Raw genomic sequence first — 24922 nt, 5'->3', positions numbered from 1 at the left:
TGTAGATGAATACTGTTTCATTGGGGGGAGAGACTGTGTTAGTATTTTGCTTGTGCATATTCAGTTAGCAGGTGCGAGGGTTAGCATTCCCTCAGTAGAAGTCTGGTAGTTGCACATCTGAAGGACAAGAATGTCTGATCTCTACAATGATGTTTCAGATATCTGCTTAGGACTGAAGTCATTTCACTTCAGAGTGCGGGAAACATAAATGCTTTTTCCTGTTTCTTGGAATGAGAACTTAGGCTATAGTCTAATATATCAACCTTGCTACACTTTTGTTTTCATTATTTTTTGTCTGGAAATACTGTTCAATATACATGTAAGCAATGTAGCCTAAAACATGCATCCTAACTGGAGCCTCATTGCTCCTTTGCTTAACTGTTAATGAAACACTCTTTTGCTGTAGCAAGGTTTGAGCTGTTTTGTTTTCTGCTGTCCATTGTATTAGGTAGAGACATGAGAAACAGGCTTTAATATGTGTTTGTTCAGAGTGAAGCTTTGAATATTTTTGGAAAGTCAAAGTTCTTATTTACATTAAGAATAGTATAGATAATACAGTTGTTATTGTGTGTATTGTTCCAAAGTATGTGCTTTTTTTTAAAGACATTATGATATTCTAGTGCATAATAGTCTGCAAGAAGTGAAAATTCAAACTAAAAATATTCAATTAGCTTTGATGTCTCTCTAGAGAACTAGTTGTGGTGGTTTTGATTTGGTGGTTTGTTTTTTTCTTTTAAAGCAATTTCATTTGAGCAGATAGGTTTATACAGGAAATTTGAGTAGTCACAAAGACAAAAGAGGTCGAGTCCTCTGACCCCTTTTTACTGTGGACTCTAGTAACAATATGAATGCTTGCACTATGTTAATTTTTGCTGAAATAAAGCAAGCCAGTATTTTGGGTATATAAATAGTAAGCATAAATGTAATTATAAGGATATAGGATTATGGAATAATAATTGAAATCTGGCTTGAAGAGACAGATGGGGTTTAGCTGCTTTACTGAGAATTTAATTGCTCTTGGGATGAAATCTGGATTTCATTGGAATGAATCTGTTTTATTTATTATTATTATTGATGTGTGGCCAGAATTTTAGTTGAGTGTGAAATAGTTACGTTTTTCTCTTCTTCCTAGGTAGTTTTTGAAATCTCATAAGATTTCTTTTTTGTTTTGTTATACTTTTTAACTTTGTGATTGAAACTTGGAAAAGAGCAATTCTGAATTAGTTTTTGAGACTGGGCAGAATGCTTTCTGGTTCGAGAGGCTTAGGTATAGTGAAATATGCTCTACTTGGAGAAGGAGAAAATAAGCTTGCTAAAATAGTATTGTTTAGTTCAATCAGTAATTTCTTACAGTAATTTAGTGTTAATTACCTTAATTTCTTTAATAATTCACTTTGCAAAATGACTTTATAGTCAGCTTTAAATTGCCAGCTTGATTTCTCAAATAGTAATTTATAATGTGAATTCAGACTTGTGTGTATTTCTATTACATTTACTTCTGTAGAGTGAAATGTTCTAGGTATTGTCTTCTATCCATCTTCCTTTCTGTACTTTTGCATTCTCTTCAGGAGGTTAATGCCAAAGCCATAGCTCCTGTTCTATGAGAAGCTGGGCTTTTAAAATTTTGGACTCTTTTGTTACAGCTGTAATAATAAAAATACAAGTGTAAGTAAGCTTAAGATAATGTACAGGTATGGAATAAAACAGCTATTTGGATATATAAGGATTGCTTTTAAAATAGTATTTGGGAGACTATGAAGTGTGAATCCCTTAAAGACTACCATTTGAGATAAAAACACCCTGGGTGCTTTTTTTGATGGCACTATGTAATACTGTGATAGAAGTGCTGAAATTATTTTGGAAACAATACAATGCTAATTCCAAACAGGTAAATATTGAGTCTCCATACTGTGCTAGCAGCACTATATAACAGCCATTGGAAGCATTTTCAGCACAAAATCTCTCTGAATTAAAAACAATGTTTACAGACTTGAACACAATTTTAGTAGTATACTGAAACAGTTGCATTCTTATAGAGTTTTTCATAAGAAGCAGTGATTGATTTATTGAGGTGTTCAGTACAGAGTATTCAGAAGGTCTTGTGCTTCATTTTCATCCCTTTAACAGGGTGTAGTGAAACCAAGTATGTATGTTTTCTCAACACAGACATTTCTCTTGTGTTTGGTTTTTTTTTTGCCATAACTTTCTAAAAAGAGCAGCCTTGAAATGAGCCCTTCAGGTGCAAACTAGTTACAAGAAGCACACATAAAAAGCAGTTTCCATCTAATAAGCTAGTTGAAATTTGATTCCTTTTTTCTGCTTTTCACATTGCAAGTGAAGTGTCTTTAAGATTTTAAGATGCTGATGGTAAATGTAAAAGAAAAGTTAACTGCTTTGCAAAATCTGCATTTTCCTATGAAAGAATATATATACATATAATTTTATTATTGAAACAAAGACTCCCATATAGATTTTCATGGTATCTTTACATAAGCCATTATTGAAACCTCTAGACTTCTAACATCTAAGGCTTTTTTTCTCCCTATTCATGTATTTGCTTTTCTGTCTGCAAGTTGATATTAAAATCCTCCATAAGAAAAGATGTTCCAGTCAGGAAAGACTTGCATGCTATTCATGTCTTTCTTTTTTTCCTAAGAGACAGAATCAACCAGATATTTTTGTTTACAGATAGATTGGCTGTACTTGCTATTAGTATAGAAAATATCTCAATGATCTATGAGTAAAGATATCCCAACTGCTGATCAGTCACACTTTGTGACCTTGAGTGAGTCTTACGGAGTTTTATTTGTCCTTTTTTTAGAATGCTGGATGAATTAAAAATGAATAGTATACTTTACATGTTCGTGGTTCAGCAAAGAACAATAATGTTCTTTCACAAAGCAGAGGACAATATTAAAAAAGACACTTGTGGTTTTTTTGGCAGTCTGTGCTCAGATGAGCAGCGTTGACTAATTGCATTTCTTCCTTTGTTAGAATACATGTCCTTTGGCTAGCAAAAGGTTAAGCTAATAAAGAGAATTAATTGCATTGTGTGCTCCTATGATGCTTGCTTAAATTAGTTTGTGTTCTTCAATTGGGCACTTCCTTAAGAAGGATCTGAATTTGTTCTGTGCCTGAAACCAAAGGATGGTTTCACCTCAGTTGGTGTCATTCTGACTTGAATTCATTATGATATTAATAAATTCACACTTCTAATTTTTTGGCGTTAAATTTTTTTTCATTCATTTCTTTTCTAGAGAATTTGGTACAGTGACAACTAATTACATGACTAGATGCCCAGTACTTTAGTGAGGGAACAAGATTGAAAGGTGGGAGAAGACATTATTCTTGTGGTGTAGTATTTAAATAAATATTATAAAGATTTATTAAGTGTAGTGGCTCTAGTCTTGGGGAATCTTGTCATACTTATATTGGAGTAAATTGGATTTTGAAGTAGATGGTCCTTTTTTGGCACCTGAAGATGCTGCCTAACAAGCCTGTGAGACCCCAGACATTTTAGGCCTTCTTGCTGCTGCCAAGTTTGTCTGGCCACTGTTGTGACATAACTGGACCACAGAGCAGGAAACTGTGCAGTCTCTCCCTATGGGTATGTGAATCAATACTAGAATACATTAGTATGTCAGAGTAATTTATAAATGTCTGTGTGAAAGAGCTTTGTCTTACTACGTTTTCTAAAATTTTAAAAGTGGTTCAAACTTCCTGTTCAGAAATACAGTGGTTCTGAGATTGGAAACTAATACAGATGTCAGCTTTGGAAAGTATTTTTCATTGGCCTGCATCTGTGTGCCACTTATCTGAAACTGGTGTTGCTGGTAACCTCCGTCTAAGCTCATAAGGTCATGTCCAAGTTCCATGTTCTTTTGTCCCAATATCCTCATATCATTTTCCAGAGTCTGACAAAAATGACACTGGCTCACTTGAATTATACTGTTGTAACTTCATAGTTTTCATTACGGTGTTATAATTGCTTTCATTTTCCCATTTTTTTCCAAGTATAGAAATCTGGCATTTGTCTTTCAGATCAGTTTCTAAAAAGTTTCAGTTATGCCTAAACATTTATATTTGGAAAACCATTAGACTACTTATTCCTGTTTTCAAAGCCTCAAAAGTCAGTGTCACCTTTTTTGCATTTAGTCTCCATTATGAACAGATAATATTTGTGCACATATTAAACTAGTGGTAGAGCATCCTGGATTACCGTGTCCACAGTTAAGCTTTTAGTTGAAAACTGTGCAACTGCTTTGTAAAAACTCAGTCTGTATTATTACTAGTCTTAACACAGAACTAAGAGTACAAACTTGTTTCAGTATGTTCTGTTAGCAGGGTGCCTCAACCATTCTTTTGGCCAAGTTTGCTGGCAGACAGTTTTCTGCTTGTGGCAGAGAAAGGAAATGTCATGAAAGTAGACACTGTGATTTCAGAGGTACTGCCTTCAGAGTGAAAATAGCCACCTCCCACCACTGCTCTAGTCTTCAGCTTCAGAGCTTAACTATTACAGCTATGGGAGATAGTGAGAAACTGAATTACTTAATGAGATGGCATTTCTGTCTGTCTTGTGTGATGTACGTGTCCCTGCTGTCAAATATTATTAAGAGGTTATATGACTATATTACACTGCAAACCTCTTGTGATGTTGGTTTGAGAGGCATGACATTTTGTGAACAAGCTTTTATGGCAAATTACCTTTTTTCCATTGGGATGGGAAAGCATATATGCCTTTGAGAGCTGCTTGATTCAGAACTGACACAGTAAATCTTCTCATGCTGTTTTGGCTGGTAAAATCAAGTCAGGCAACTTCACTTATACTCTCGTGTTTCATTTGTGCTAGCTGGCAATGGCTGCTTTGAATTTGTATGGTGGAGAGGGAGCAGCAGCTGATGTGTTGTGTGAAATATGAGAATAAATAATGGTAGAAATTAGCACTTTTATTTTATAAACTTGTAAGTAATATTTCCTGTATGAGTTGGTAACTGCATATCCAGTGTTCCATTTTAATGTTTACAGTGTGAGTTTATAGCTATTCCTTTTAGATTTTTTTCTTTTTTCTACCAAGTAGCATTGGTTTTCAATAACAGGAGGACTTCAGAATTACTTTACTTTTAATTTACTTCATCTAACTGTATTGCTGAATTAAGTCTCACACGTTGCTTTCCTTACTCCTAGGAAATCTTCAAACCATAATGAGCAGGTAAACATGTGCCCAAAGAGAAGAGTAGTCTTAAAATTGCAGTATTTTTCAAAGTTAACAGTATAAACAAGAAAAGTGGTTTTTAAAAGTAAAACAAATTGGGACATACATAACCCATCTAACTGGGTTTCTGAGCATTTTACAGATAGCTTGATTAAAACAACCTAGATCGGCACACAGTTTCCTTTTAATTTTCCTTTTAACCTAAAATTGTGTCCTAATAAGTTATAGGAACATTGGTGTTCAATCTTCTTCTGAATTATCTTCTGTTGCAAAGCATCAGAAACTTAGGGGAGAGGCAGAGTCTTGTACATGTCAGGGTCAATTATTTTCGTAGTATATACGGCTTTGGTCCCTCTGGATGAAACGTGTACACTCAATTTCAGTTTTACTGTCCTCACAGTTCTAAATAAGGCATGCATTTTAACTTCTTTTCAAGAACACTTAACGTTGCATCGAGGCCATATTGATAACAACTGCAATCTGATAGCACCTTACAACTCTAATTGTCGTCCTTCATGAGACTGGAAATTTAACGAAGCGCCATTTTTCCAGAAATGAAGTGCTGCTGAATAAACAGCATTTTGACGTTTCTGTGTTCTTGGTTCACACTGTTGAAATGTATCAGGATAATGTAGTTAGAATATACTTTTGCAACAGTGCAAGTAAGTGACAGGATGCGTCCTGTGTTATTAGCAGCTCATTTAGAGATTGGTCAAAATAGAATTACTTGAAAATAGTTAAGAGGTATTTGAGGATAGTTTTGTTTTTTAATTACAAACAAGTTTATTAAGCTGACTGTATAAGAATAGAACACATTCATGCTGTGTAAGAAGTCGTATTCAGATTACTCAAAAAATCTAGCTAAGGTATAATTTAAAACTTAGTACACAGAGCAAACTTAATTGATCTCCTGGTAGCAGCTCTGCCCATGGTGTTCCTCTGAATTTTGAGGTCATGGTTTGGTTCCTTTCTCAGCTGGGAGTTTGAAGCCTCCCTATTTTCCTTTAAGCTGAACCTCACACTATTAATACAAGTGCAAGTCAGTGGAGTGAGAATCATTCACAATTATTTTTGCTAATTAACAGTATCTGTAGAAATTACGTATTGTTTCATAGTGTAAAATGCTCCAGTATTTGTAGGTAAACTGTAAAAGTAATGCTGAACTTCTGGTATTGGTAGACTTTTTCTGAAAACAGACTGGAAGCAATGAGCAGAAAGGACTGCTTTTCCTCAGCCTCTGCTACTTCTCTTATTACTTATGCTTACTGCTGATGGCTTTCTATTATTGTGCTCGATAGTAAAGTGGAAACTTTCTACTTAAGAGCATCTGCGTATTTAAAAAAAAAAAAGTTAGAAAAAGTTCTTAAATTTTGCTGGAATTTCTTTTTTCTTGGTTCGTTACCGGAGGCTAGAGGGCAGTCAAAGAATGCTTTTTGTGGCTGTGGGAGTTAACTTGCGCTGCGTGTTTGGAAAGTGCTCTTGCTTATGAATTGTGAAGTCTCAACAGAATGGTTAATATTTCCAGTTTTCTTCTTTCTCTCCCTTCGTCATTCTGTTAAATTTCAGATTGCTTACACAGTCTGACATCTGAATTTATAATAAACAAAAATTAAAAAAAAAAGCAGTAAGCATAGATGTGTTTTGCGATATAGTGGGTAATAACTTAACCTAATAATTTTCCTAACTACTTTCAGTAAACCTAGGTAGAACATACAATACCTCTGTAAAAAATGTTTTCAAGAATAGTAAATATTTAAAGATTGTTATATCAAATAGTTAAACATAAAATGTCTTGGATTTTCAGAACAAAGCTTTTGTTGCATTTGTTGTCACAGCAGCCTTCCCTTACAAGGCATGAACAAAATGATGAAATACTTGTTTGGATGTTGGGCTTAATTACCTTTAATGTGACTTGCACTGTACAGTGTTTAAAATAACTCCCTTCCTAGCCTAATTTTGGTATCCTGCAGAGTTCTATCCTTTCTCTTCCCTGTGTGGTTTCCTCTTTTCTTACGAGTTTGTTTACAGTGGGTTTTTCTCTTCAGCCCTATATATACATACCATACCTGTAGTACAGTATGCACCTTCCTGTGTCTTTATCTCGTGTCTCTGTTTTCTGCCTTCGATTAACAGTTCTGGTCAGTTCTTAGTTAACGTTGCCTTTTTGGAGACTTGTATTGAATTTCTGTTTCTTTATCTCTTCTCTGTTGCTATCTGGGGTGTTGTCAAATGCTGAAAATAGCATTGAAAAAGACCCTGGAAGTCTCCGTCATCTCTGCTGTCAGCCTTGAATCGGATTTGACTTTTGCAGTTACTCTTTAGCTGCCCTCCAGATAACTGATTTACTCAGTCTCTTTAGTGTTTGTTTTTAAAAGCCACTTCCTTTTCTCATTCTTCAAGTACCTGAAATGATACTTTGTTAGTTTCTGTACTACCCTCAAGCTCTTTACTTCCCTTGAGTTTTTTGGACAGATTCTTCGTAGTTCTTTCCTTTTACTCATGCTTACCTTCTACTTGTTGAACTTTTTTCTGTGGTCTTTCTTCATCCTGTTTTTTTTTCCTCCTCAATATCTTTTTATGGAAAATGCAAAATCTTTCATTTTTAGCATCTTGCTAGAAGAGGTGCAGGATATGCAACTGCATAGAAAATGAGTGTGAAAATGTCTGTGGAATTTCATGAATCTAAAGCTGCACGTTTTTCTGAGCATAACGCACATCTAGGTTTTATTTGCAAAAGAATGTGTGAAATAAGAAACAGTGCCCTTTTAGTATAGCCTAAGACTTGTAATACCCTTTGATGCTACAGGGACATGAATCACTTTCAGATGCCAAATAGTACAATTTCTTCTCATTTCAAATAAACACATTCTATTTTTGTTGTTGCAAAACTATACCAATGTGCTGCAATGATCCCTACTTTCAAACAAGGGAATGAACTCTTGTAGACAATAAAAGGCATTCTGTTTTGAAAGTACAACCAGGTGTTGATTGTAGTGTTCAAATGTCACACCAGAATCATCCAACTGGGAGATCTTAATAACTGCAGAGACGTGACCACTAATGAAAAAGTAGTGGTACATTTCATCTGGGATACTCTGGTGCCTTAATATTTTTTTCATCATACAAAGAGAATCAACATGAGTAACTAATATAAAGGTTTAAAATAGTGTTAATATAAGATTTCTTTGTGGGTATTTCTGCCATACTGGCAGGATTATTGATGGATTCTTTAAGTAAAAATATTTAGTTACGCTGTTGTACGTAATGAAAGTAATGAAATGTTGTACGTAATGAAAGTGTAATCTAAGAAAAGCTGTTGTATTATAAGTAAAAGTCTAGTGTATATTTTTATGTATGAGAAGAACTTTTTGTATTTTCCATTGACGCTTTTTGTCAACAAGAATTCAAATTGTGAAGGAATGATTGCAAAGGCTTTAGTTCTCCTTTTCTGTTAGATTTTTGGAGTACTTGCCCTTCTGATGCATCACAACTAAACCCTCCGGTTTAGACAAAACAAAAGCATATAAGACAGGTTCATTTTGAGAGTAAGTATTTTTTGAGGTTCTAAGGAGACATACCCAGGTTTCTCTTCACAAAACGAGCTTGAAAGCTGACCGTCATTTTGCAGTGTTTTTCTGTTGACCAGGACTAGTTTCTTGTGAATCAATTTCTATGTGATGTTTTTGTAGTGTTTGTGCTCTTTTCCCTAGTAAATCCTGGAAGCTAAGTATATTGTAGCTGGCCTCCTATTCAGCTCTATCTTTGCTGCTTCATATAGTGATAGGACTTAATGATGCCGTTGGGCTGTTGAGATGTGTATCAAGGCTGTGTTGTGATGGTTTTTTTAACTTCAGAAATAAAGTAGAAGCAGCTTTACTTACTCTGTAATTCTTAAGACTGTTGGACTTGAGGAAATTTTTGTGTGAAAAGGTACAATGTCTGTTCAGCTATCTTAACTTTTTTTGTGAATAGCATGATCTCAGAGCTTTGCCTTTTGTTGCTAAGTGATAGGATGGGGAATTTCTGAAACTGAATTTGTACCTGTAAAAAACACTAGTGATACAATGCACTATCGTAGTCCTGTTCTAAAGGATCCTCTTGTGCTTTAGAAGGATGTCTTGAATTGTCCCTCCGTACAGGGATTATTCTGTCCTTTTAATGGTGCAAGCATGAAGACTCACACTGTCGGGTGAATCAACTGAACAACTGGCTTGAAACTACCAGGTGCTTCTTACAGCCTTCACCATTGGACCAGAAATTGAGCTTTCTATCTCAGTGTCAATCCCTACATCCTGTGTTGTTTTAAGAGGGTGTTTTTCTGTGGTTTCGATTTTTGGGGGGATTTTTGTTGGTTTGTTTTTGGTTTGTTTGTTTTTGGTTTTTTTTTTCCCCAGGAAGACTTACATTACTCTTTTCTCTTGTGTGGTATTAGGTGAAATCAATATTGCTAAATTTGTAGTAGTGTATTCATTGCCATAGCACCAGACTCATGTTAAACACAGTATTGTGGCTCCATTGTCATGCTAACATAGACACCAAACATTTTATTTAAATAGGGTCTCTTTGGTAGCAGAAAAAGAATGAAGGTGACATCTGACCAGGATGTTTGATTTTTTTTTTCTTTTTGTTTTTAACGGAATGTCACAAGGACATATGTCTGCTTCAAGTTAGTGACTTTGACAATTACTTTTCTAAGTTTAGAGAAGTATGGTGTAATACAGATGTTAGTTTTTCTAACACTTGTTTTTTAATGTAAAATTGAATTTTAAAGTAGTAAATTTGTAGTAATTATCCAAAAGCCTTGTAAAAGTAATTCTGGTATTTTTTGAGATTCTGATAGAATTCTATTCAGAGGGCTTTTTATTTATGCATATATTTTCTTACTTTTTAGGATGATTTAAATGTCATTATTTAAGCCATTGCTTAAATTGCTCTGATATGTTAATTAGTTTTTCAGTATATTCTAAGGTGGTTATCCATGCCCATATTTGGCCCAAACTGAGCTCTCAATTTCAGAAAAGTGTCAGAGAAGCGTAAATGTCAAGCTTTCTTCCAGTATGTGTCCGTGAGGTCTTTTTAACATAAAAACTGAAGAAAAAGTTTTTACATGGACAGATGATGTAGTTACTGAAACCTGGAAATCAGATTGAGGCAGATGTAGAAAAATTGGGCTTAAAATTTGGCCATAAAGACTAACAAAGTTCAAATTAAGTAAAGCACCTTTAACTAATGGGAGTCATAAAGTAACCTTGATGTTGTAGTGGTCATTACTGATACTTGCTGTAATACATTTTCATCAAAAGGAATACAGCGTGGTACTATAAGAATAACACAACAAGTCTGAAGTCTGATTCTAACTTACTGATGATTTGTGTGTACAAAGAGATTAAAATATAACTAAATAAATGGAAGGTGCTATAATGTGCTGTCATTCAACAGTGACCTGTAATTACTGCTCTGTTCTTTAAGTAAACAACTTTGAACATATATACTGGAAATAGCCTAGCATGTTTACTTTTCATAATGTCCAACCTGATTTCACAGTAAAGTTTTTACTGAATTAGGTTCCCTTAATGTCAGATAAAGCTTCTATAAATGTATTGTCAATAACCTGGGAAAGTGTTGTGTGAATATATCAAAACTAGGCATGCCAGACAGGTATTTGTGTACTGGGGCTATGGATGAAACATTATCTTTTGCTGCCAAATTTTGAGTTTCTAGATGTGTTTTCTATAGTTCCATTTTTCTCCCCAAAGTGGTGATATCTATCCTTTAATATTTTTGTTGTTTGAAGTTTTTAAGGAGTTGTAATCTTTTGTATTAAATGATCTATGTGCATTGCTCGTATGGTCTTTTTTGAGCAAAAGATCAAAGACACTGTGCATATAGGCTTAAAAAATCAGGATGTAGAGCAAATCAAACTGAAGAAATTTGTATGTGTATTCAATTTAAGTAATCACTATGGAATACTTAAATTGCATGTGAGCTTTTGCTTCTATTTTTATCTTCAGAAGTGCATGATTATTATTGGAACCAAGACCTAACTCACTAAATCAGTAACAAAAATAATTAGTTATTTTCCTTTAACAGCCTACTTTCTAAAAGTAGAACAAACGAATGAGGTCTGAGATCTTGAATTGTGGAAGAGGGTAAAACGTTGTTCCAAATATTCACCAACAGTTCATGACTGCCTCAGTGCAATTGCTTTTGAAGCAAGAGAGTGTACCTTTGCATGAAAAGAAGGGTACTGAATTGGCATTTTGAGCTCAGGCTCTTCTCAATTCTGTAAACATTCTCCAAAGTTATTTGTTTGAGGGTTGCTTATCTGGAATTGCTTTGTATTTCTGTACTAACCCCAATGCCTGGCTTCTTCCTTTTTTTCTTTAATTCCAGTGTAACATACATTGTGTCATAAGCTTTCACTGGTCCACATTTTTTATGTTTTGATAGGAAATGTAGACATCTGTCCTTCTAATTTGTGCACATTATAACTTATTTTTAGTTGCATTATGTACTTAGCTCAAGAAATGAGAAAGCAGAGAATCAGGCCTCTTGCCAAGGTCTAAATGTTAAGCTAAATTGAACTTAAGTTGGTGGACCAAAAAATACTGCTTCTCAGTGGAGGAGAGAGCTTATGATGTATGCAGCATGAGGAAGTTTTAGAAACTGAACTTTTTAAAAAGAGTATTTTGCTATTCCAGTTCACTGTGATGGACATGAATTTATATTGAACTTATTCAGTGGCTCTACAGTACCCCAATCTTGGTCTTAGAACTTATGCCCCTTGAGAAAGGGATTCTGAACTCTACAGATCCAACAAATTAGGCAAAAACCCTGGGCTGTTGTAGGTGACCTGTTGGTGGGTGCTTGATTAACCTTTGGTAAGATATAGCACCTGAGAGCAATCACTACAGGAAGAAATTGCAGAACATTGAAGTAAACGTGCTAAATGTGGTGTAATTGTTTGCCAGCCTTACACTTGCCTCTCTAGGTTGTACCATCTTGAAAACCTAGTGCTAATCAGCCTTGTGAAGTTACATGTCTGTTTTAATATGCATTATTCTTTTCAACTATGCAAATAAAATAGGATTCTTCTCTTACTGTAACTTTTAATAATGGCTGAAACATGTAATATTCTGTAGGGTTGGACCTGATGCACTTTTGAAGAATTTTTTTCATTTCCTGTTGTGTTTGAGCTTGTGTCCCAGAATCACTTCATGATGATAATCACTGTTAGGCACACATTATTAACAATGTTACTGCCACGTAGTTAACTTCAGTTCATTATACAGTAGTAAGAACAACAATGGAAGCCTGTAAATGTAGGTTTTATGCGTACTAATGTGTTGAAACCTGTACTTGATCTTACAGCTATTTCAAGATGGCATTGCTGACATCTACTTTTATATTATGTTTCCCAAGAAGATAGCATTGAGAAATACTCAATGTGAATTCACGTATGGCCCAGCTATTACAAAGACTTCATATTCATAGTTGTGTTTTCTAGCATGGAGTTGCCTCAGTGTGGTGCAGGAATGTATAATTAGGGAAGCATAATGAAATGTGCTGTTGACAGAGAAGTATGTTTGGCATCTCAAATGCTGACCTTCTCTGACATCATTAGATTTCTGAAGTTCTGATACAAAGATAGTAAAGTGGCTTATCTAGGTTTATTAGTTAACACTGACATACTATGTTTTTATATTATGCTTTTTTAAATGCTTTTTCACAGCAATGGCAAATGTTTTCAACTTTCTTGTATGTTTGTGGCCACTGTTTGTAATTTGTTCGACGTGCTCATTAAGGTTGCCGCAGTAGAAGAAAATAATGCTTGTTCATACTAATTTGGAAGATCAAAGCATGGCAAAGAGGCAATTTATCAACTAACAAACCAAAGCTGCCTCTCAAACACCTACATTTTGCAGAATAGTTTAAAGAATACATGTTGTTTAAAAATCTTCTAATTCCTGGAAGAATGTAAATTAATGGAAGCAAAAAAGAAGTAAATATAGACAGGTAGTTTGTTCTCCCAAATATTAAATCCACATTTCCTTTAAATGACTTCCATTTCTCTCTAAAGCTTTTCCATAGTTGGTTTTGTTACTATTTTCAATGCCCTGTTTTTCTGTTTTTTCCCATAAATACTTAGAATACTATATGTAGACAAAATACTTGAGATAGAACCATCTGGGTTTTGTTATATTTCAAAGTCCTATTTCAAGTATTCAATCTTTACTTTATAGTACTCATGTTTTATAGAGCGCATATTAACTATTTTCATCTCATACTCTCCTAAGTCAATAAATAATTTCCCTTGCAGAAGTGTAAAATGTTTAATGTTATGTGTCACAAAGTCTTAAAACATACTTAGCTCTTTCCACCATTTGTAATAAAATACAGTAGTCCTTTGTGAACACTATAGGAAGACTGCTGAAGAACAGTTGGAGCAATAGTTTAGACATAGGCCTATTAATGTTCTTCCTTTTCACCTATATGTCTTTGACAAAGGGAATCTAATAAATGGTAGCCAGCAAAGAAATAGCTTTCCAAGTGAATATTGTTGTTCTGTGTGTTGATAGTCTGTATGCAAGTATTCAGTTAAGTATTTAAAGATCACTTTAATATCCAGTAAGAAATAATTAGTAAAACACTTATTTTACTTACTATTTGGTAAATTTTTCAGTATTAGTCCCCTGAATCATCTTTAGGTGTAGCTGTTAAACCTAAGAAAAATCTACATTTCTGCTCTTAGGAAAGAGGAAGATGTGAAGCGCCTGAGTCTGATCTTGGGCTTTAAAGCTGAGGCTTTTATTTGTGGGATAAGAGAAAGGAGAGCTCAAGAGTTAGAGCTGTATAACTGTTAACAATTTCCTTAGGCTACTTTGTGTTATCATCACTTGGTATTAATAGGTTTAGCTTTCTTTGAATAATAAAGTAAAACATAGTCTGGGTTCTCTGATCAAGCACCGCACTTTGCCTGATGCAGCTTTTCAGTAGTGTGGTGCTAGCAGCGTCTGGGTGCTCAATAAGCTGAGTATTCTACAGCCTTCACCGCTTGGGTTTTTTCCTGTTCTTGGTATTAGAAACAGCTTTATATGAACAATAATCTTAAAGACAGCAGGTGGGAGAACTTAGTGCTGATTTTAATTAAGTTTTGTTGGCCCATAAAGTCAAGATACCGTAGGTTCCCCCACTTCCTTTCAATGATATTATGATTAGTATGCTATAAGAGCTAAAATAAGGTGATTTTAACATCTCTTCACAAAGCAGTTTTTGAATTCTAAGCAAAATAATTTAGTTTTAAAATGCTTCCAACTGGGGAGAAGGCAGGATGTTAATGAATAGAAAAATCTTTGGATCCATAAGCATAAGGCAGAAAAACGTTCTAATCCATCTTTGTTTCATCTAGCACTGTTATTGTATCATATTACTAGAAGTGTGATGGTTGTTGTTTGTATAGGTGGTCTCAAGTAAGGTTGATGTTGGCCTCCAAAGAGAGGAGACTGCTGGTAGCACTGGGTATGTGTAGAATACAAGTATGAAAAAGCTTTGAGATAAATTTTTTATGCCAGTAGGGTAAATGAAATATAACGGAAGCAGCTATATCTCACATCTTCTTTCTTGCAGGATATCTTGAATAATCTTGATTCATGTGATCTTGAAGATGATGATCTCATGCTTGATGTGGACCTGCCTGAGGACCCACCTCATGATAAAGGTTAGTAAATTAGCCAAGCAGTCGTTTTGTGAAACTACATTGTGGGCTTAACAGATGTGAGTTGCATTATTCTAACTTCTGCTTTAATAAGCCAATGCACTCTGCAAATTGTGGTGGTTTTTTTCTTTAAGTAACAACTCTTTTTTTTTTTTTTTTAAATGTAAGAAGTGCGGTATTTCTGTTCCCCCAGATACAGCTGTTGCATTTGAAGACTTCTCAAAGTCTTCTAGAAATTACTGCCTTTTACAAAGATGCAACTTTGTTGCACATGGTTTTTTTAAATTATTTTAGTAGAATGAATTCCAAATTTATAAGTTAGTCCTTCAGTCTCATGCTTCAGCTATATTTGAAAATGTTGGAAGAACGTTTTTTCAGCTTTGGTAAATGACAATGTAATTCTTTTTGAGATTATTCATTTTCTTATACAAAATTACAGTGTCTCCTAACATATTTTATACAGTTCAGGCTACAGGAAGACTTAAGATTTAAATCTGATTTTTCAAGATGTCTTTTATGCACTCTTGTTGTCAGTGACAATGCTGGCAAAATTTTGATGGGGAGGATAGTGGTACGTAGATGCCATTAAAATAATAGAAGTGCAGACTAGAACAAACTAGGTAAGGCAAATTATTGTGACACTTTCTCAGATCCTGGCCTGGAAAAGTTTGAGGTGTTTGCTTGTGGTCATTCCTGACCTACTTATAAGAATTGTCACTGTCACGTGAATACGGGTATTAGCTTTAACCTCCAAGTTCAGTGGAGGGTAAGATGTCTTCAAATGAAGAGAAGCATTAAATGTGGAGCACTGTAATGCCCTACCTTATACAGACAGGCAGTGAAAGAGAAAATTTTGTGTACTGTTCAGCTGCTTGCTGAAGTTTGGGGAAATTCAGGTGTTTCGAGAGTACCTTCATCGTCTTTGGGTGAAGACTCCTGTGTGTATGTTAGATATGAAGCCAAGTTAACAGTAAATAAATACGCAGTCTTCCATCTACCACATTGGTGGCACATCATGTTTTAACATATGAAGTGCAGTACTTAATCTTTTAAATCTCAGAATAAGTTTGCCAAAGTATTTGTGTGGAAGGTGCTTATTGAAAATAGTGCTAGTATTCAACTTTTCAGCCCAGAGAGGTGTACAGTTTTTATTTTTACTTTTTTTAATTTTCCAGAATGGATAACAATCCAAGCCTAGCAGGTATTCTTTTAATAAGGGTAATTCTAATTCTGTTGGGAAAAACTAAGAAACAATTTAAAGGGTAAATCAATTTCTCATAAATTTCCTTGTTTATAAAACATGCACTGCATCTGCATCAGTAGTTCCATTTCAAATTATTAATTTAAAAACCTTCAAAAATGCATGCATTTTAAAGTGAATGTTTGCCACAAAAAACATGTTAGTTTGCTGTTTAATGTAGACACGAGTTAAATATGACTTTTAATGCACTACTTTCTTAATTGCATCAATATAATAACCTTAAATCTACTCCTACTTCTACAGCTAAGTATCAATAATGTTTGTGTAGCTGAAATATGTTTTGTGACTATAACCATCTGCTTTGTAAGCTGCTGATTCAGGAGGAAAAACTACTGTTTGAGATCAATATTAGCTAATTGCTATTATTTTTGACATTTTTTAAAAGAAGGTGGGTTTCCATATAAAATTAATGTGGAGTAAGCCAGGTATCTCTTCTATAATCACTGCTTATCTTGAAATCACTGAATTTTTAGCAAAGAGAATCTGAAAAGAAGAATTCAAAAGCCACCTCCAGGATTTCCCTGAAGTGAACATGACCACAACGAAAATTTGTTCGTTGTTAATATCCATGTGTCTTTACTCAATGTCTCAATTTCATTTTCCAAAGCTGAAAATCATCATAATGAAATTACTTACGAACTTACTGAGGGCTTATTTTGAATAGATCCATTAGAGTTTTCATGTGTTACGAGCTGTAGAATGATGCTTCTAAAGGAAAATAAATCTTGTGTTACTTTAGGTGAACAAGTTTATTTTCTTATCTAATTTTTTGGTTATTGAACTAGGTGATAAAACCTGAATTGTAGATATGAGTATTTGTTACAATAATATTTAACTGCACTTTTTGCCAAAACTTTTTCTCATAATTATGTGTGACTTTACTGACGTCAGCCTCTTAAGACTTCCCAGGTCTACAGAAACTCTCCTTGTTTCACTTTGGAGTCTGGGATGGTGTTTGGACACTATTTATAGAAACAGTTCTAGCTCAACAAGTATGCAGCGAGTGAGGATGGCAGTTTTAAATCACAGGGTAAAACTGGGCTCACTTCCCAACAACACGCAGGCTGGGAACTAAGCAGGAAGGAAGGCCTGTTTATGAGCGTCTTATGCGCAGCTATGTCTGAGTAGGCTGCCGAATAAAACAATGCTCTCTTGTGTAGAGTTATTCTCCTAGCAAAGAACTGACAATGTGAGGAAAAACTCCTTGGGTAAGTGAAGGAGAAATTGCAATGGCAGAATAGCAGTTTATGACTTTTTTTTGCCGTGTCTGACTGCACGGAGAGCAGTTGTTTTGGCTTTGTTTCTGGTGGTTTACAAGCTGTTGCCAAATATAGCTTTTGTTCCCTTAAGTTTGTGGAATGTGCTTTGCTTTGCAGAAGTTACTGTTTTAAAGTGATTATTTTGTTTGCTTCTCTGAAATCATGCTTGTTGTCCAGGTAAATAAAGATTAGATGTGTCTCAAGTTGAAAAACAAGCAAGATGAATAGGCTGAGGTTTTTTTTCTGTGTGTATATATATACGTTTTCAATAATGAAATTGTTCTGTTTTGGAATGAAGTACTGACCTTTCTTTAAAATGTTGTCTTTCTGTGTTTGTATGCTACTTGAACTTTTTAAAGGCCTGATGATACTGTCAGTAAGAAAGACAGGAAAATGTTACTTTTGGAATTTTTTTCTTTCTCATAGCTGTACCTCCTCCAAATGGTTTTCTACTTAAACCGGAAATACTGAATTCTGTAGTTTCTGCTACAGGTTACTCTTATTATTGTAACAAGTTTATATGCTAGTAAAAATGTGACATCATTACAGAAGTCTGCTTGATAGTTCTAAAATGCATACTTTTTGGGGGAGGGATCAGTTAAAAAAAAAATCCCACAGATTTTACACTGCAGCTGTCACCAGCACATAGTAAATATTTTATTTACAAGGTCATAAGAACAAATTTATTAATTTTTTTTTCTTTACGCTCTCTGTAGACGAATGTGAAAATATGAGCCGTTATGATAGACAAGACAGAAATGCTAGGCAACATCAGGAAGGATTCTGGAAAAGAGCACCACAACAGCGATGGAATACACAGGATCACTATCATCTTGGCCATACTGATCACTATATCCATGGTAAAAATGATTTGAACAGGTAAAGGACTTGTCTCTCTTCTTCCAAACAATTAAAATACTGCGATGTGAAATCCCTTTTGGTGCTGAAGGGTCTCAAGTGATGCTGAGTACAAGATATTTTCAGAATAGTTGTACGTCTGTAAATAGCATGTCTGAGTAGGAGCATCACTGAGACTTATAACAAAACTTTTCAAACCTCTTGTTTCTGTCACTGTTTTTTTTAATCCAAATATTTGTTACTTGTGTTTATATGATAATATAAATGCTTGACTAAATTACCGTATGTGTTCCATGGGAAAACATACCACTATCTTATTTCTTGCATTCTGTAAGTTTGGACAGCTTTTTCTTATTAATTTGTTTTTAAAATAAATGTAATCCTATAGTTTTTATAGGCTAGTTTGAATGACAGAGTTTATAGAAGTCCTGATGAGCAAACTGGTTTTAGGGTGCTGTTGTTAGTCTGCAAGAGACTTACACAAATTGGAAGGAAAGCCCAGCATTTAAGTGAAATAGCATTGACATTTTCTGGTTTATTTCTTTCCTACTGTATGCCACAATATGTGAATATAGCCTATGTTATATAAGACTTTTACTAAATACTCTCTAGCTCTGGTTTGGCATCACTGTGTTTTTACTTATTTTTATTTTAATTTGTTAGGGGATCAAACTACCTAGAATCTCCTATTGGTCACTTTGAAAGCTATGGAGCACCAAATTTTTACCAGTCTCCGAGACAGCTGGTGGGCTTACCGGAGAATACTGTGATGCTTGATGAAATGACCCTTCGGCACATGGTCCAAGACTGCACAGCTGTAAAAACTCAGTTATTGAAACTGAAGAGATTACTGCACCAGGTGAGCTGTTTAAATGGAACAAAAGCAGTAAAGTTTATTGGAGAGTGAGCCTAGATGGGCTAATGTTCTGTTTGGCCCTATTAGGCTATTGTAATTTCCTTTGTACATTGAATTACAGTGTTCAAGAAAGTATGGACTTTTTATTGCTATTTCAAATAGTACTTTTTCTGCTTTTTCAGCACTTCACTGACTGCAAAAAATATTAAATATTGTTATTCTGCTTCTCTGAGGAAATAATGCTAAATTAAAAAAAAATCAGTGGATATGAAGACAAGCTTTTATTCAATAAGATCCTAAAAAGCTGAGAGTAAAAAAAGTATTAAAAAATATTAAAATCAATCCCATTGATCAAACTTGCTTTCAGCCAGTCAATGCTAATAGCTTTTTCTTAAGGCTTTGTTTTCCTCATTCTTTTCATCTTTTCTGTGTGTTTTGACAAGAAGCTTAGCAAATCCTACTGGGTCATCTGTATTGGAAGTGCTTAAACTTAACCTTTCTAGTGTATGAGATCATTGAATTGTCATAAGCTTTTAAGAAGCTTTTTCATTTCACCTTAAAACTTGGCAAATTGTGGGAGTTGATAAACTGCTGGATGACTCAGCAAAGTATGGCATTTCAGCTACAAAAATTCCTTTGCTACTTTTAAAAAAAAAAAAGGTCCATGAGGCTTTCTTTGGAGGCATTTACAGATTAGCATTGAAAAGTATCTGTAGGATGTTCTCTTTAATACTGGACTTACCGCTGTTCTTTTATGACAGGATAAAGTAATGGAAATACTTTTAGAGCACAAACTCAAGACACTGAAACAAAACACAGCAAATCAAAAAGCAGATCAACCTCGAGGCTAATTCAAGAGTATGGCTGTGCCTTTTAGAAATATGAGCATTTGCTTCTTATGGTAACTGAGAATACTGGAGATGTTTTCCCAGTGACAAAATCAAATACAGTTGTAACACAAATAGTGTAGTGTCAGAGAGGGAAGGTGTGTGCTTAGAACTTTGTGTCTGAGTAGTGGACTGCATGAACTGTGCCTCCCAGCAGCCTCAAGCATGCAATTAGAAGGTGAGATAGCAGGGAACTTTTTATCCAGAGCTTTTAATGCCTTTAACAGAAGGACAATTTAACAACTAGATAGATGATCTGTGTATGTGTAGTTCATTGTATAAAGGCATGCATGTTCTAGCCAGATAGTGTGTGGCCCTGCAAAATACTGTGTTGTAAATCTTGATCTAGTTTATAATAGCCAGACTCTTCTGAAAGGTTACAGAACACAAACCTTGCCTCAAGTAGCTCAGATCAAGTTTTTCAAAAAACCTTAAACTCACAGAAAAAACAGTTACTCCTAATCTGTACGTTCCTCAAAATTTGCTGTTTCTCTTGCCAAAAGCTTGATCTTCTCCCTCTCCCTCCCTGTAATAGCAAGTTTTGTAATAACAAGTAGTATTCTTCCCTTCAAACTTTGTCAAGCGTACTTCTCTCTATTTTCCTGACCTAACAGTCCCATTTTGGCTTTCTGCTTCCAAAACTCATCACTAGACTTCTGAATGTTTACTCTACTCTCCTGTGTATTATCCATCCTTTTAATCAAACAATATGAGTAGTAACGTAAAAGTAAATAACTTGCTACAGAGGAAGACTTGAGATCTTTACTACCTTTATTTACTAAAACAATTAGAGTAAAACTTGTATGAAATATTTTTTCATTATTTTGAAGTGTTAAACCTTTCCAGAAAATAGTGAGCTTTACACTAACAGAAATTAGTAAAAATATTGCAGTTCTTTTTTACTTATTGTAAAGAACAGGAATAGAATTTTGAAAACAATTACATGAACTTTAGCAGTCTGAACACTGAACTAGGACTTGATCTCAGTCCTGGTCATGCAGCGGACCACTTCTTACAAAATGTAAAAAAGCAAGATACAAAGTCAGCTCCTTTCAAACACTAGCATTAGTAAAGGAAGCAGAAGTTCTTATATTTGCTTCACCTATATTATACATTTAAATGCGTAAGGGTTACCTTTTTCCAGTTATGACTTGTAGCAGTATTTAATTTGGATAGGTAGAAATAGAGCTGTAGTCAGGTCTTAGGCGTGAGGTCTCACAGGAATGGTTATAGTAAGATATAGTAATTAAATTCAATTTTATACAATTATCTAATCAACTGTAGTGTGGCTTACTGAAGAGGATATCATGTAATGAATGCATACCTAGCAGATGTCTAGGGAGTCTTAATGTGCTATACTGGATTCATTGCTGTGACTGTAGTTCACATAACCTTATATAAATTATGTTGAATATTACTAGCTACATAGCTGCAACAGCATGGGCTTGGTGTTCTGTTCCCAGTTCTGCTTGGAAAAAATAAGTAGTTATTTGAGTAGTCTAGCCTTTCTCAACTCCTTGTGACCTGGATAACAATGCCAGCAGTGCACATGCTGTGTGCTTACTCCTCACGTACTGCCATCTTTCTGTATCTTCTAACAGTGAGATCAGGAATAGGAGTCTGTCTCATGCAGAGTTTTGTTTGGTTTGGTTTTTTTTTAAACTTTCACTGTAGTAAGTATATCCTTCTTTGATTTTGCAGCAATGTTATACTAGCTTCTATGGAATGAAAAATGTGCATTCTTCTTGCACTGAATGCAGTTGTAATTATTTCCAGGGAGATGTTGAACTAGTGGTGAATGTTCTCACTTAATGCTTAACTGGAGCACTGACTTCGTATTGTGAGAAGGAAATGCATTGGAAGTCTAGTAATAATTGACATCTAAATGTTATGCCTCTTAAACATTGACTAAGGTACTTCATTTGCATGCTTAATAGTAAATAAGTCTTCTGATCTTAAAAATTTCTTCCTTCCTCCTCCTCCTCAGTTTTCTTAAACTTGCTGCTCTAGGTTGAGGCTACAGAGCTAATGTGTTAGAACATCAGTATTTAAATAAGAATTTCACTGTTTCTGATGCTCTGGAACCTTTGATCTAGGCAAGGATTGACCGTTCTCTGCAGTAACTTCCTCTCAACAGTGGCAGCAATGATTCACAACCACTCTGTCTTATCTCAGATAAGCCCTTACTGATATTTTAAGAGGGACTAAAACATGAAGCAGTTCACAGAACTGTGAGATCTGTGAAGGCTTTTTTTCTAGGGGAGGCAAGTTTTTTACAAAAAAAGTTTCTTTTCAAGTTAACTTTCATGAATGGAAAAGAAATTCTATTTTTCAAGCATAAATCTGCATTGTAACTGATCAGATATGACTAGCCCGTTTGTAGGAAGGAGGTACAAATGAAAAAATGGTCTGTAGTGCAAAATTGTTAAATGCACCGATATATTTTTGCTGAGGTTTTAAATTAGTAAGTCACTTCTGTACTTTTGAAGTATGTGTTCATTATGTTCCATTCTTTTCACATCTGGTGAGACCTGTAAGAGATACCTATCTTTGTTGTAAGAAGCCTGAAGGCAAGTAAGAAACAGATCTAATTAATGAAATACAAAGGTTTGTGTCATGTCTTAAATTGTATAAATTGCACCTAGAACTGTTACTTTTTTTTCTTAGCCACAAAATAGTTCACCTCAGTGACTTAAATGTGCTTGAAAGAAAAAGAACCAAAGAAACTAACAAACAATAGCAAATAAAATTAGCGAATTTAAAGTTTAAACAGTTGGTTAGCTCTTGGACCATCATTATAACAGCATTTGACAGTGGGCAATGAAAACTGTATGACACTCATTTGTAGTGATATTTGAATGAAACTACGCTCAAAATGCCAAGCAGTCAGCAGGTAAATAGCACCCTCTACTTGATGGACACTTAATGAATTTTCTATTTGTGTCTTTATACAAATGCTGTTAGCAAAAGAGTTTATTTAAATGAGTGATTTGTAGCAAAGAAAACTTGGAATTGAGAATCAAAGGCTAGATCTTGGTAAAACTCTAATAAACCTTGGTAAACTTTAGAAATGTTTGTTTAGCATTTTTCAACTTCATTAACTGTAGATGCTGGAATGTTGAAAGAATACTCAAGATGAAATTACTAGTATGCTATTAGAAGTATATTCTTTCAAAATCCTATGGGTTAAAAGGCAGCTTATACTGTTAGAGAACCAGAAGATAATTGCTGAAAATGCATTTGCTTCTAATAGGTTGATTTTTATCATAGAAGAACTTAAGATATGTGAGTATAATGAAAACAACAGTTGTGTTTAAGTTTTAAGCTTTGTATCGTCCTCTAAGGCAATATGGGAGACTTCTTCTGAGAGAGAATATCCTTTATCTCATTTCTTCTATTTTTCTAGAAGTTCTATAGTTTTTCTTTATTTTACTTGTTGTTTTAACTAAAGCCTGCAAGTAATATCACCCAAAGAAAGTAAGGGGAAAAGGGAAAATGGCAAGGGTAGCCAGTGAGAACAGCTGCACTATCTGTATGCTGTATAGAAAGCACATGTTAATAATGTTGAAATATATTCCAGGAACTATTATGGTGTATTCAGTCAAAGAGCTTGATTTTTCTTTTGGTTGTATTTTTTCCTTTTAAAATAAAGGCACATAAAATGAGAACCATGTTACTGCTGAGGCAATAGGAGCAAACACAAACTTCTAATGCTGCTGTTTTTCAAAAGTAATCCTCTGCTAAGGAAATCAGTGAAATGTTTTGTTGGTGCTTATGTTTCCAAGTAGAACTTACTTTTCAATGCATTTGATAAGCATTTGTTTTTGATATGGCTAACAAACTATCCGGATGTGGTGGGTTGACCCTGGCTGAGGGCCAGGTGCCCACCAGAGCCGCTCTGTCACTCCCCCCCTTCTCTAGACAGGGGAGGAAAAGTACAACGAAAAGCTTATGGGTTGAGATAAGGACAGGGAGAGATCATTCACCAATTATCGTCACGAGCAAAACAGACTGAACTGAGAGAGGGAATTCATCTAATTCATTACTAGGCAAAACAGAGTAGAGGAATGAGAAATAAAACCAAATCTTAAAACACCTCCCCCCACCCCTCCCATCTTCCCGGGCTCAACTTCACTCCCAGCTTCAACATCTGTCCCCCTTCCCAGCGGCACAGGGGGACGGGGAGTGGGGGTTACGGTCAGTTCATCACGCGGTGTTTCTGCTGCTTCTGCATCCTCAGGGAGAGGACTCCTCTCATCGTTCCCGTGCTCCAGCGTGGGGTCCCTCTCATGGGAGACAGTCCTCCATGAACTTCTCCAGCGTGAGTCTCTCCCACTGGCTGCAGTCCTTCACAAACTGCTCCAGCGTGGTCTCTTCCATGGGGTGCAGACCTTCAGGAGCAAACTGCTCCAGTGTGGGATCCCCACGGGGTCACAAGTCCTGCCAGCAAACCTGCTCTGGCACGGGCTCCTCTCTCCACGGATCCACAGGTCCTGCCAGGAGCTTGCTCCAGTGCGGGCTTCCCACGGGCCACAGCCTCTTCAGGTGCCTCCACCTGCTCCGGCGTGGGGTCCTCCACGGGCTGCAGGTGGAATCTCTACACCCCCTCATCCTCCCTCCATGGGCTGCAGGGGGACAGCCTGCTTCACCATGGTCTTCACCACGGGCTGCAGGGGGAATCTTGTTCCGGCGCCTGGAGCACCTCCTGCCCCTCCTTCTGCACTGACCTTGGTGTCTGCAGATGTTCTTACATCTTCTCACTCCTCTCTCCGGCTGCAAAAGCTGTCCCTAACTGTTTTTTTTCCTTCTTAAATATGTTATCCCAGAGGCGCTGATTGGCTTGGCCTTGGCCAGCGGCGGGTCCGTCTTGGAGC

General features: G+C 35.6%; 1 protein-coding gene across 12 annotated transcripts in view; it reads left to right on the top strand.

Moving 5' to 3' along the window:
• CCSER2 (coiled-coil serine rich protein 2) overlaps positions 1–24922 on the top strand; it is a 71753-nt gene that overhangs the window by 21332 nt on the left and 25499 nt on the right. For 11 of the 12 annotated variants that reach the window (XM_075758776.1, XM_075758779.1, XM_075758775.1 and 8 more), the window contains 3 exons: positions 14840–14930; positions 18164–18326; positions 18969–19164. In XM_075758776.1, coding sequence (XP_075614891.1) covers positions 14840–14930; positions 18164–18326; positions 18969–19164 — 450 coding nt within the window. Of the gene's footprint in view, positions 1–14839; positions 14931–17242; positions 17397–18163; positions 18327–18968; positions 19165–24922 lie in introns of those variants that run through there. The other variant, XM_075758786.1, reaches the window with a different exon arrangement.

This window comes from Balearica regulorum, chromosome 7 (assembly GCF_011004875.1).
Source record: "Balearica regulorum gibbericeps isolate bBalReg1 chromosome 7, bBalReg1.pri, whole genome shotgun sequence".
NCBI classification, from domain to species: domain Eukaryota; kingdom Metazoa; phylum Chordata; class Aves; order Gruiformes; family Gruidae; genus Balearica; species Balearica regulorum.
This window is presented reverse-complemented; position numbering and strand designations above follow the sequence as displayed.